General features: G+C 41.3%; 1 protein-coding gene across 3 annotated transcripts in view; it reads left to right on the top strand.

The window, feature by feature from the left end:
* Window positions 1-14705, top strand: part of LOC311020845 (uncharacterized protein) — a 96310-nt gene that overhangs the window by 49343 nt on the left and 32262 nt on the right. For 2 of the 3 annotated variants that reach the window (XM_084021069.1, XM_084021071.1), the window contains exons 17-23: window positions 1475-1519; window positions 3157-3192; window positions 9994-10047; window positions 10122-10166; window positions 11366-11398; window positions 14121-14159; window positions 14289-14333. In XM_084021069.1, coding sequence (XP_083877195.1) covers window positions 1475-1519; window positions 3157-3192; window positions 9994-10047; window positions 10122-10166; window positions 11366-11398; window positions 14121-14159; window positions 14289-14333 — 297 coding nt within the window. The remainder of the gene's footprint in view (window positions 1-1474; window positions 1520-3156; window positions 3193-9993; window positions 10048-10121; window positions 10167-11365; window positions 11399-14120; window positions 14160-14288; window positions 14334-14705) is intronic. The other variant, XM_084021070.1, reaches the window with a different exon arrangement.

Here is a 14705-nt window from a genome sequence, read left to right as displayed (position 1 = left end):
GCAATGCAGCGTCGGTCCTTTGAAGCAAAGGACTTTAAGGTTTAAAGGTGTCGTTCCTACATGTCAGCGCCGTTCGATATCTTCAGCCCTTTGAGACGTGCCACTCGTTCATGCTCACATTAAAGCACATGTAGCCTCAAAGCCACATTAGCACAGATGATCAAAAGGAGCTGGCCAAGCCTTTGTTGGTACATCAAACAGCATGAACAGAGGAAAGTGTGCAATTCCCAAAAGAGGGCACACGCTGCCTGTGTGTCATTATGAAGGTGTTAACATTTTACTGTACGACGCCTTGTTTTTCATTATTTATCTAGTATATTTATTCTGTAATCTGTGGACAAACATAGAAACACACACACACGCCACGGAAGCATGAGTGCACATGCAAACAGATGATTAAAAGCAATCACTCTCAGTGAAGTTCCTTCCTTTGTCTTTTTCTGAAGGCGAACGTACCCATCAAATGTGACCCAGTTAATCAAAGTCTGCATACATGGAGTGTCAGAAGGAAAGATTCGGGGGCGTTGCTTTGTGATTCTTTAGTTTCCCCTCAGAAGCCGGTAATCCTTCCTTCTCCACAGAGCTACACCACCGCTAACTCGCTGGAGGAGAGAAGTGTTTTTTTGTGCCATATATATACTGACACACATTACAGTAGGAGATGTTTCAATATAGCAATTATGTTGGATGAACTATTCGAAAGGGGTTATCACGTGGAGCCGTAATACAGATATCTGCATTGTCTCATAATGGTGCCGTTGATTACACTGCTGTGCACTAGCTGAATTGATACTGGCCAGAGTATTATCATCTCTTAATTGAGTTGATTTTACATCTGTCTTGTGTGTGTGTGTGAGCCAGCTAAATCCAGGCACTCCTTATAACCGAGAGCCGGTGATGCTCTGCCAGTTTATGGGATAGCTGTAAGGATATCCACAGAGCTTTATCCGCTTTCTTCACAAGGACATAAACTCTCTTCATGTAAATTATACCAACTTTGGCTTGGTTTCGGATAGCATTACATCTAATTAAGATGACAGCTTTTCCAGAGTCGTAGGCTTTCAAGCACGAAGGCATTCCACTATTCGTAAAATGTCACAAAAAAAAGAGCATTGAAACGAGCAAAAATGGTTGACGATGGTCGCTTCCCTCTGACCTCATTTTGCAATGCTGACAGCACTGGCTGGCTCGGCCTGTTTGCTGCTGTATCTGCTCCTTGGGTTGATTGATGCACAGAGGGACTCACACAGCTGGAAAGGAGGCAGTAAACCAGAGGAGGGAACAAAGACTAGTGGGCCACACGGGGTGCAGCAATTAAGCTGTTTTCTTGTTGTTAATTAAAAGCAAATTAGAGACTGTGAGTTGCTGTCTAGCCTTAATTGCCGGCAGCATGTATGCCCAGCCACACCTGTTGTTGCATCTTCACTCACTCCTTTTAATCTTTTTTTTCTTCTTCTTCTTGTGTCTTCCTTAGGGACGGAGAGGAAAGACTGGGGAGCCTGGACTTAGAGGCCTACCTGTAAGTGACACAAAATAACACACGCACACACACACACACAAACACACAGTGTTCAGAAATTTGCTTTTGGAATTAAAGAAAATAAATAAACTCTTTCAAAATCTGCTACTAAAAAAAACTATACAGACTATTCATTTCACCAAAAAGAGTAATGACCTTTCTGCAGTAATTTGAAATGTAACCTAATGACACACCCTGAAAGCTAAGCTCAGATGATACAATACAGCAGCACTTTGAACAGTCTGTTATTTTCTGGCTTTTCTACCATTCCAGATCAATTTCACTTGAACTTTTATTGGAACAGAAGTTCCCCTGAAATTTAATTTGTCATCTCCCTAAGATTGGACGTGTTACAAAAGGTGCAAAGTAATCATAATTATAAAAGCATATTAAAGCAAACAGTCAATCAACACAGATGGACTACATAATCCATCTTAAAAAAAAGAGCAATAACACTTTTCATAGTGAAATATCTCTGTAAACGTCGTGCAATAATTCCATGCTTAGGCTGTATTGATCTATTCAAAATCTTGTCCCATCCTCCCATACTACTGCAAACAGATTATATTATAAGCACCACAAGGGGTATATTCAGGTAGCTCTTGAGAATGTCTGTCTGTATTTATGAGCTGGAAAAGGCCTGTTGACTTTCTGAATTATGCTGTTTTCCTCAGGCCAAACCAATTTTAGTTTTTGTGTTGTGACCCACACAGTAAAGGGCACAAAAACCATGATGTGTTAAAGGAGACAGCATGTCGGACTCTAAACTGCTCTCATGTGAGGACAGGAGTGTTTGGGCATCATATAGTGCCAAAGCTTCAGTGACAGCATCCAACAGAAACTGCGACTATCCAATTATTTTCATGCACTGGCGCCCTTATTACACTCTTGATCAGGACATCAGGGTTTGTCTTACTTTGTTTCATCCCGAAATCCAGAAAGATTCTGTTCTGCTTCTATCACCGTTATGCTCAATAGATTCAATTATCTTTAGTAAAATTGAGCTCCTCACTGTTAAACCTCTCTTGCGTTACTGAATGTATCCCCTGCCTCCTTAATAACTCATAAAGTTGTAGGACACAAAGTCGTAGGACAGAAGATGGAGAAGGTGTGACATTTCTAAATGGCAGTGTCCTGATGACACCCTTAGCATGTGCCAGCTTTGCCTCTATCCCCAGGTATTGGCATTTATGAGTCACCTGTTTTGCTGAGGTAGATCTCAGGGGCAAAATCATCTATTCAAAACACACACCAGGGCATCACTCTCTCTTGTCCATTGGCAGCGGGACAGGGCTCGCACTTGAGGGGGAAGCGGTTATTTCTAAGTCAAATTAGCATTGCAAGACAACGGCAGGGTCTGTGAAAGGCACACAACGGACACATTTAAGATAATCTATACACTGCCCGCCGCCCGGGGCCAGCGATGTCCTTAAAAGAGCTAACATTAGTACAAAGGTTAGAAGCTACAATACAACAGGCCTCTGCTGTAAATATGAATGCTTTTTTTAAATACACATGCCAGCTTAAATAAAGGTTAGGAAAGGGTGAGAATGGTTTACAAATGTTGATGTAAAGTAAATACTCTCCTTGTATCCCTTCCCTGTGTGAAAAGGCTGTTTCACTGCTTGTAATTGCAGGGTCCCTTAGGAACCTCCGAGGGAGCAAGTGTCAAGGTATCACTCAAAACACACAACCAGAGTACTGATTGTCACAGCCTAGACCCAGTGAGCTAAACAAAGAGGGAGACCACACAAGATTGAATGGATTTTTTTTCTTAAACTAAGACTTAAACATGATGTAAATCAGTAGTGTGTGTAATGTAAGTAGGGTGTTTTGAAAGGAAAACCAAACCAGAAGCGTAGATGATGATGGTGAGACAAAGACAGAATGAGATGTCAGCCTAAATAACTTGGGCAAAGCCTAAGTTAGGTGGCTCCGCCCATCTCTACCTGCAGGCAACCTGCAAAAGGAAAAAAACAAGAGGAGCACTGAGTCAGAGGCCATCACACCCGCCTTCTTAAGAACGGGGTCCCACCCAGTACCTGTAAACAAATCAATTAGCAATTTGTCGAATAAATGAACAATCCCACCTAAGAAACCAGCAGCATGTACTACAGTCTAACCTAAAATGCACCTACCTGAAGATTCCACATGTGAGTATTGGTATTCCTCTCAGATACCTCGATCAGCTCTTAGGAGCAGCGGGGAAATGGAATACCAAACAAACGCGATGAGTAAGGGCACATCAGAATGTAAACTTTCTTCATTCAGACAAGCTCAAGATGTATTAATGTTCACATTAATTTGTTTTTTCTGTTACAAACATTAACTTGCAGCTACAAAATAGCTCTCAAACAAAAGCAGTGAGACTACACTTCCACCAACAATGTGCCATATTGATCCCGAAGTGCTAAACAGGGTGATCAAGATGAGGTGCAGCAAGCACTGGCTTGGCACACCAAACAGCGTTCACATTATCAAAAACAAGTTTGGAGACAAACTCCTCGTTGGCCTGAGCCTTCAACAAAAAACTTCAGTGTGTGTCAGATGAACAGCCTCGTGTACACACTTCTGAGAAGCAGTGAGACTCGTTGCATGGGTGTCAGGACAGGCAGGAACCACTTTCGGCCCCTCTGTAACAACTGTTCATTTCTGCAAGACAAATGGCAACTGGGTTATGACATTTGGAGGCTTTCCAACAGCCCAGACACTCTCCCCAGCCAAGTCATTTCCCAAAGTAATATCAACCCCATTTACCGGTAGTTGAGAACAAACACCCTGACAGACCTCCCCTTTAACCACCCCTGAAACACTCAACTCAGTGCAAAGGGGCAGACAAAGCTTTAATTCCCATTCACCTGACTGTTTCCCCAGTATGCAAATCAGGCAAGAATGGCAAAGTGGGCTATCTTATGTAAGCGCCTAATGTGCCTATATCCCTCAATATTTTCTCATCGCTACCCACAAATGACACCAGACCTCATGAAATGAATGCTGCATCACTGTCTGGTGTTTCCTCAACATAAACTTTATCCAAATTGTCGTATATATACGTTAAATGTAACCCATCGTAAGCATTTGAGGAGCAGTGGGCTGCTGTGAAGTGCCTGGGGAGCAATTGGAGTTCAGTGTCTCCCTCAAAGACACTTTGACATGCAGACAGTAGGAAACTGGGATTAAACTGCCAACCTTATAGTTAAAGGACGACCCGCTCGAGCCACTTCCCCTGCGGCGAAGGGCACAGACGACTTAACGGACAGGGACAACTAATGCAACAGAATTACACTGCACACTTTGTATTAGCCTTTGCTTTCAGACTGAGATATTTTTCCGGATGTCCTTTATGGCAACAATAGCTTGGATCCTTCCTAAAGCTCTCAGGGCTCTCAGAAAAACACACGCATTTCTTTTGCTTGATGTATAACAAACTCAGCTCAAACTGTTGCATCACCAGGGCTTTAAACTTTATGTGTTTGATATACAAAGCAATGGAATCAGCCAAGCAAAGTCTCAGCTGTTTGAGAATTAGCCAGGTACAAAGTTTGTCAAAAGTATCAACATCTGAAGTGGAACACCAATAATTTGTGCAAATGAATCACATGGTTATTTTAAAAAAAACGTTTTTTTTCCAGCAGTTATGAAGTTAAAAAGCAGCGAACCAATAAAAAAATTACATTTGCTAGAGGTCAATGTCATTCTGTTCATACATCACACAACTATATGGATATTGATCTCACAAATTAGTGACATATAAGGATTATGAAGACAACAAACATGAAAACAACGTCTGATGGAGTCGTTGAACTTGCTTGTGAATGTGAGTAGCCTAATAAAGAGGGGTAGAGATACATACGTGCCAACCAGCAAACTGAAGAGCAAAGAGTTTCTTCACTGAACTGAGAATGTTGTTTTTGCAAGGCCAAATGCCAACAAATACATATTTAAGCAGAGTATTTGTTTCTGACAGGCACTGTCTTGAGAAATTCAAGGAGATATTATAAGCTGACCATTATAAACAGGCCATGCAACCGTATTGTAACTTTCCCACTTGTGTGGGTTTATTATAGTAAAAAACAACTTATGAATTGATGGAAAACTTAGATTTTCAATGGAATGCACGGAACATGAATATTAATGTTGGCCTTGGTGTGAAAGGTGTAAAAACATTCTGCATTTTTTGTTCTTTTTGTGTTTTCGTCCCTATTGTGAAAAGTGTATTCAGGTGCAGGAAAACCAAACCAGAATGGTAGATGGGTGATGCTTAGAGAATGAGAAGCCCCCTTTAAATACGTTGGCCCAGCCTTCCACATTAGATGGCTCCACCTATCTCCTGCAGGCAAACTGCAAAAGGAAAAACACAAGACAGCAAGACATCAACGTGACGTGTAGCATTTAAAGTTGATTTGAGCTGTCTTCCCCTTTTGATAAACTGGCCCTTACCTGCACTTCCAGCAGGGGTGAATTGTCAAGATGACTGAGTAGTGTTTATTGTAGCAGTCCTCCAAATAGGCAAGGACTTTCATCATCCGCACTGTGTTGTCTGTATGCAGACGTACTGTGTGTAAGTAATTGCAAATATGTTGTAAGCAGCCCAGACAAGTCAAGCATATCCTTCTGTCCTTGACTGACTTTTTTATTCTTCTTTTTTTTTTTTTTGTCTGCAGTCAGAAACAGATCTCCCTCATTGAAAATGGCACCTTTCAGTCAATTGTAGCCTATCTACTGTGCGAGTTAAATAGCTGTTCCCAGCCTGCACCTCCTGCAGCGCAGCACAGCGTGACTCAGTGCTCACACTCCAAACAGACAGATGGCCATTACATACAGTGATTTTGCAAAAAGGGTCTGCAATCATTTTCATGAAGCCCAGGGGTGCTGTAGCTCACCAGAGGCACATGAGATATACGGTGAGAAAGACTTGCAGACATGGACCTCTACCAGGCCCCCTACTGTCTTTGCTGCTCCCCGCTTCCTATACCTCGTCCCAGCCCATGCCCCTCGGCCCCCACCAACCCACCGGGCCTCCAGTGGCCCACTTTTGATGATGCTGAGAGTGAAAGCTATTGTGTAGTAGACAACCTCTTGACCGCAGCTGTTAATTTGATGTATAGGTGCGTTGGTTGCCGGGGTGTCAGCCCAGGCCGCAGATTTCCTCCTGCTTCCCCTGCCCAGGGAAAGGAGAAGTGTCAGCTGGCCAACCTTGAAAAAGAAAGTTGCCTGTATGAGGACACACTTATTATACCTCAAAACAAATGGGATGGCAGTAGATATACCATAGGTGGAGGCACAATGAATAGAGCTTTCATTAGGATGAAAAATGACACTACTAGTTTAAGAATAAAATGACAAACAGAGGTTGCTTTGACTGACTGACTTTGAAGTTTTCTGTAATTGGGTTTCAGTTTATTATCTCTCTTGGATCAGACTCATATCATAAAATGAAGCCGTAAAATGCAAACCTTCAAATGGCAGAAAGGAAAATAACTCTGTGGTTCGACATTTTGCAATTGTGACTTAATTTTCATAGTTTTGTTAAATAAATGATATTTTAAAAACTGCACATAAAGCTAAGTTTACAACTCAGTAACAACTAGAGGTGTAACAATTCATTCGATTAATCGATTGTCAGTCCTATAGATTCTACTTAATCGATCTGCTACAATAAATAAATAGAATGAATCGTTTTGGCTTCACCAATAATCGATATAAATGCATTTAATCGGATTAATCGTGATTCTTACTTATGATTAATGTTTTAATACGTTTAAGACACTCTCTCCCCTACCAGCATGTAGTCTACTGAAAATGTTAAAAATAACCGAGCATATTTTAATTACATTTTTGTATTCAGCATAAAATATTATGCAGGTTTACTTTTTTATAGAATAAATATCTTATTTTTTTCACCTTTCAGAAGAATACAGATAGTCTCATTCGCATTATTGCATGTTTATTTAATGGATATAGAATTTTGGTTACAAGTTACTGAATCGAATCGTGGTTTACAGAATCGAATCGTTAAAAAAAAAAGAAAAATCGTCCTTGAATCGAATCGAATCGCTGTGAAGCCAAAGATTCACACCCCTAGTAACAACTCATTATTGTTTAACATCGAGGGTTAAAGTTTACAAAGTAAACCCATCGGCTCCCCGTGACATCAAACTGATTTCAGAATGATGAAAGGTAGAGTAACACCTGCAGGAGACCAACGCTACCCATTGGAGATTAGATTAAAGGTTGTGTCATGATTAAATAATACGATTAAAGCAGGCGTTTGACTCACGCTGATGTTATGTAGAAACACACAACAAAGAATGCTTACATTAAATATACATGCCAGCCTCGCCCTTGCTACGAATCTGGTGTGCTCCCACAGACGCATCTTTCCCTTGTCATTATACATTCATGCTAATGTGGATGACGAGAAAACTCTCTTGTCTCAGAGAATCACATCACATTTTAATCATTTAAAATGAAACGAGCAAGCCCCACATTTAAGGGAATTTACACAATTCAGCGTGAGAGGGAGAGAGAGAGAGAGAGAGGGAGGCTTAATAGAATGGAAAGTAAGATTTTCCAGGGGCAGTAATAATTGAGCAGCATCAGAGACTCTCCCTACTTCTCAGTGGCCATCCTTGTGCATTTTTCAGCTCGGACAAAACAGATGCGAGTTAGACGTAAGTTGCAGATCATGTAACATCTGCGTGAGCCCAGCCCCCCCCCCCCCCCCCCCCCCCCCTCTCACTCAGCAGAGTGTGAATGTTTTAAAGTGAAAAACAAAAAAAAGTCTGTGCTCGGTAAGCGTGATGTGTGCGCTCATGAATCACATCTCCATAACTGTATCTCCCACTGGCAGTCTCAAACGGGCTCTGACAGAACGCCGCAGATGCTGATGGAGAGACGGAGAGATGGAGAGGGATTCAGACAGGCTTAATTGCAGGTTGATCACTCGAGGTGCCTCAAAGTCAACACATCACCCACAGACTTCCACAGGGGGAACGGTTCCCTGTCTTGGGCTCTCTCACTGTGATCAAATACAGTGTTAATCTGGGTAAATACTGCCTGTGCTGCAGTTAATCTCATTCGAAAGGTTTATTAACTCGTTACATACACCTCTGCTAATAAACTGACTTTGAATAATCTTCCACGGAGGTCTAACAATGATAACGATATTTTGCCGTGAGTCTGTGCCGGAATAGTGACATCACAGGCTATTTCTTATTTTCAACCAGATGCGATTTATGAGCAAGTGGGAAAACATTTCCTGTTTTCCTATCTAGTTACTCCAAGGCAGATACTGAACTGTGTGCACCCTTTGTTAAGAAGAAGGCCTCTGAGTGATAGCACACCAACAACTATATATTTATAAGATTATGGTGGTGAAATCAGCTCCCACGTGGTCGATAAAGCTGAACAGAATTCAATTAGTACTCAAAGTCAATTTTGCCACTAGTCCGTCCTCCCTGCCTCAAATATTAATAGGACAATCCATCTGTTCATACATCGCAGCAGTGAACTGACTTAATAACGGCTCATAATTTGGATGAGGAAACAGTGACTATAACTCATTAAATGAATGGTATCACAGCGGTTGGCGAGCGGAAGGCACGGGGGAGGGGCTGAAATGGCAGTTATTGTTTGTTGGCGTCCAGGCGCCGCTAAGGAGTGTGCAAATACAGTATGCTGCAATCTCAGACGTCCCTCTCCTCTCAGATTGCCGAACAGATGCTCCATAATGTCTTCATATCTGCACACGTCATACGAAAGAACGATAATCCTTGATGAGCAAGTTTTTTTTTTGCTCTCTCTTATGTGTGTTTGGAAAAGAACAGAATTATCACAACAGATGAGCGTTGTTAAGTGCGTCCAGAGATATGAAACAATACCTTTCTGCTACTACCAGATGCACTCTGTGAATTATTTGTCAAACATCTGCTATGTGACTAAAATAATAGCTGGTTATAAGAACGTGGGGAAGGCATGCAGCATGGTGGGTCTTTAAGAATGTAACAATGTTCTTTCACAAATATTTTTAATTGCTCGCTCATTGTGTCTTGACCAAGGTGCAAGTGCATTTGTGGTACATTTGTGTTTCTTAGAGTACTCTCCGAATAAGTGACAGGAAGTAATCCTATTTAAAAATACAGCTCACCAGCAGTCATAAAGTGCCATCTATTGGTAGACATGGGAATGATTTCAACATGGAAACATGCTGCATTGCAACAGGGGTGAAAGTTTATCATTATCCTGCTAGACCTTCAACACCACAGTACAACAAAGTCAAACTCAGTGTTCCCTTCTTTTTCCCCCCTACAACGGTTACAAACCGTTTATTCTGCAATGACACAAAGCGGTGTGTTCTTCTGATTACTCATTCACAACATCTACCCTTGCCTGAGTTTCACCCTGCGCTTTCTGTCTTTGTGCCCTGCCTCCGCTGTCAGTCACTGTCAACGATCTGCTCTGTTCACATACAGGGGGAGAGGAGCGAGTCGGCAGTCCCGTGGGGAAAAGGAGATAGAGGAGACCCTGTAGGTATTTTCCTGCAGTGACATTTACAATGCAGCCACGTTACAGAGTCATTAACCGAGGCCTCCTCCCACAGGGTCAGCCAGGTGCCGAAGGGGCCGGTGGGATGAAAGGACAAAAAGTAAGTCACGTCAATGTCAGGTGTCATACATGCAGATTCCTTTTGTCTGTGCTCTGTTGGGAGGAGAGGAGCTGGGGAGAGCAGAGAAAGCGGCGGTGAAGGTGAGGTAGTTCAGCTATATAAATGGTATGATATACCAGAACTTAGATTTAGTTCAATCTTATTCAAGTCTGTTCATCTTCCGAGGGTCTTTGAATACATCTAGCAGCAAAAATAATTAATCCGTAGGTGATTATTTCTTGGACTTTGTTCCTGTAAGCATGATTCATCTTCATTCATCATGATGAAATCTTGATGTTTTAAGTGGCAATTGTGATGGTGGCTCTTGATGAAAGGTCAGAGGATCGCCAAAGTCAGTAGAATTCTTTGAATGGATGTCTGTAACACATTTGATGATGATTCATCTAATAGTTGTTGAGATTTGTCACTTAAACCTGAAACTGTAGACCTCACCGTAGGAAAAGTCACCAAACTCATTAGGATTCATCCCCTGGGAACCATAAATGTCATAGGAATCCATCAAACTGTGATATTTTTGCTGTGATGGACCACGTGATTTTAGCATGGCTAAAATTATTTCTTCATGATGGCATGGTAACCAGTTCTTTTTAAATAAAAGAATAACAATTTGAAATAAAAAAAAAGCATCTAAACCTTTTCAAAAAAATTCACATTGAGAGGATTGTGAAGGTTCGGTATGGTACAGCATGTATCTTCTGAGTGCTTTTTAGTTGTTTATAATACAGTTTATACGCAGATGTTGTTCTGTGTTTTTTATTAAAAGCATGAAAGTTATAGCTTGTAAATTATGAATGGAAAAGTGAAGGCTCCTGAATGCAATGTATCACAATTAAGAACAGTCTATGGTTCCCTGGAGCACCCAGAAGGCCCATTAAAAAGGGTTATACACTGTATAAGTGTATATAAACACACAAACACACTCACTATCATTCTACATGATGCACAGGAAATGAACACCATTGAAGTATGTTTTTCTTTCCACTCATCTGGTCATGTTATTGCCTCCTTTATTGCTCCTCCAAAACCTATTGAAGTAGCTGTACGAGGTCACCTATGGCAACTTGCATTCAGATGTAGTTTCTCAAGTGTGTTTTTCATGCCTTGTATTTTTTGAAGCTGTTTGTTGCTCTCTTTTTCTATATTTAGTGGCTGATATTATTTTTCCGTTGCATTTTCAGGGAGACGTTGGCCCTCCTGGTCCTCCTGGTCCCGTGAGTACAATAAAAGTGGCGAACACCCACCTTATGTGGTATATTTCATTGTCAGTTAGCGTGGGCGTTTATTATTGTTTTGTCATAAGAGACGCCGTACCATGTTGGATGGCTAACAACAGGAGAAATGATCAAAAAACATCGGCGCTTTTTCTCACATAAAGAATGTCCAATTTGTATGCATCCCTAAGCGATTCCCATCATTTCTTGAAAACAATTGGGGGCCAGGGAGGTGTCACACCCCCAAGATGGTGGCATGTCATCTTGTAACCAATTTCCTTTTTTTGATAAGCCTGCAGATTTGTTCTAGATATGTATTTTCAAATAGCTTTTTTTCCCTCAATTCATGTGCAGCATTTTTAATGCAGTTGAGATTAGTTGTGTTAATAGAGCTTCCTTTTTTCAGGTAAGTAAATCTCTAATATTTGACAGCAAGTTCCTAGTGGGTGATTTTTTTTTTTTTAAAGCAATGTACACAGCAAAGAAATAGGCACAAAATTTCTTGCACAGGCACCGAAAGCATTAAACTGTGATTTCCTTTTCCTATCTAGTATCAAATTAACACATTTGCACCAGCCATCACCCACTGGTGTCGTAATCTTTCGCTTGGAACAAAAAAATCTTTATAGTGTGAATTAATAGGGGCCATGCAGGACATGACCTGTTTAAAATGTTCATAATTGTAAATTATAGTAAAAGGATTTTTGTTGGAACACACTACCGCGGTGCTGCTTTTAGTGGAGAAACAGATAAAATCACAGGAACCCTGACGTCACACGGAGGCTGTCTGATGTACGCTGAAGGTGACACGGGGTGGGTGGCGCCGCGACGATGGAACTCACTGCTCTCGACATTTTCAAGTCAAAAACACAGTGTGACAAATCAGTAAAAGACAGACATGCTGCAACTACGAGTACCCTTTAAAAAATAGAAATTAAAGTATGAAAGCGTCAAATGAAAACATGGCGTTGGAGCTCACATGTCATAACGTGAGGAGGTTTGACATTTAGATGACTCTGTCCTAATGGGGTTTTTTTCTTTTTGTTCTCTAAAGACTTGCTGCCTATTAAGCTTCCGAATGTTTCAGACGTGAGCTCGGAAACAAAGTTTGATGGCTTTCATTCCTATTCACAGTCTCATTGCTTGTCATCAAGCGAATCATTTTGACAACTTAATGATACAGCGAACAAATATCGCTCACCCTCCACTGGTTTCACTGGTTTCTCAACTATTTCAACTGGGCGAGCAAGGTAAAGAAATGTTTCATCAAAATGGAAATAGTCAGTTATGTTCATTGTTGTGTAGTGAGGTATGGGGCCGCCCAAGATATAGGAGATGTATACAGTACTATAGCACACAGCAGAGGGGAAAACATTAGTCATTTGATAAATGAGCCTGTTTGAATATTTAGTACCGGTCTCTGTCTATGCTCTGCTTTCCCGTGGCAGATAATTTTGGCAGTTAAGCATTGATTTCCCTTACACAGCAGAAGCAAGGGGTTGGATCATTACCCTCCCTTCATAAACCTTCTTGTGCCTCTGTTTATTAGTGACGGGGAGGAGCAGTGGGCTTGCAGGCGCGCACGGCCATCACTTCCACCAACAGCCCTTTGAGTGGCAAAAACACAGGACTTGTCGTGTCGTGTCTATATTGCTGCCAGAGTTGCTTTTCAAATAGAGTTTTATAATCTGATGTACCAAACCTGTTTTTCCAAGTTATATTGACTAAAAGGACCTGTGCAGTGTTTGACTTTTCTTGAGAAAAAAACATTTTTCCCATCTGAATGTGTCCTTCCATTCCAAGATTTCTCCTATTGTCCTTCGCTTCCTTCATTTTGCTGAAACCACCCAAGACTGAACTGGTCATAACTGCATATGCGTGGGTGAAGCATGTGGTTTAACACGACACAAAGGGCCCGGGCACATTTAGATGTAATGAGTTCTGATGGATAATTAGGTTTGCTCTCTGGATTGCTTTGCTCGGTTTTTAATACATTTAGATTTAAACATTGGCCCTCGCTTCGGAAACCTTTTGTGCAGTTTACACCAGCATTTAGTGCCCGCATCTCAGATTGTATCCAGATGTGCCTGTGACACCATGCTATTAATATATACAGTTTCGAGTGTCGGTGCCGATGAGCAGTCCAATTGAAACAATCACTTTTATTATCAGCGGCTGCACGGTTCCACCTCCTCCTGCTGTGTGAGTGCTTTAAAAGGCGATTGTGGCCATTCTTAAACGTTTTGCCGGCAACTTTATTATTCTTAAAGTGGTGGGAAAAGCCATTAGTCCATTAGGTCCACTGTGATGTTAATTCCAGGTCTTTGAGGTTGTGATGTGTAATCTGTACAAAGAATGATACGATGATCAAGTAGCTCCATAGAAACACGTTGAATCCTAGTAACGGCAGCTTTCATTTGGGCTTTAATGTGGACATTTGTCATCTTAGTGGTTTCCAGGCATCAGTCTACCTCAGCTGGTTGGTCTTCACTTTTCAATGCATTTCTTGTGTGCCCAGTGGCCCTGTCACCTGTTTGTGAGCTTCTCTAAAGATATAAAAGAAAAACATTTTATCTAGATAGTGATTTTATATATTTAGGAACCGAAAAAAAGTTGTTACTTCTGTATTGCCTTTCAAGAACAATCAACAGCTTTAACTTGAAGTAATTGCACAATCAGTGGGGAATTTCAAGGAACACTCTGTCTTTTTCATTACTTCTAGGTGATGACAGCGCACGGATTAAGACAGCTCTCTGGAAATGTAAGCAGCTGTTTGTATAATAAAATTTGAAACGTTGATGTATGCTATCCGTGTTCCCCGTTCAAACTGCAGACAACTAGATACACTTCAGTCAGATACTGAAGTGGTCTGTTTTCTCTCATGTTTAAGGATGAAATGACGGAGAATACCCAAAAGGGAGAAAAGGGAGACGGGGTAAATATTTTCCCCTCATTATTATTTTTCGGTGAAGACAATTTAACCATAAGAAAATCGGTATTGGTTTTAATTTTCAACATTTGACACCACCGTGTGAAAACATGTTTACATGTCTTGTGTAACATCAACAACAGCAGTGTTGACATTTGATTAGGAACCAGAAAAACCTGACATCACTGAGTTCAATATCACAAGAGGACACAAGTACGTCACTTTACACCTGGTATTAGAATGTGTCTCCATTTGATCTCGAGTGACCACTTATGACAGGATCTCACTTTCCCGCTCTATATGCAAATAATCACGTGCGTCATTCCCATTTGCAAAGACGAAATCCGTTAAACCGGTGGGAGGCAGCGATTCACCTCC

The sequence above is a fragment of the Eutrigla gurnardus genome (assembly GCF_963514095.1).
Source record: "Eutrigla gurnardus genome assembly, chromosome: 11".
In the NCBI taxonomy this organism is placed as follows: Eukaryota; Metazoa; Chordata; class Actinopteri; order Perciformes; family Triglidae; genus Eutrigla; species Eutrigla gurnardus.
The sequence above is the reverse complement of the archived record's forward strand: the minus strand, read 5'-3'. Positions and strand labels throughout refer to the sequence as shown.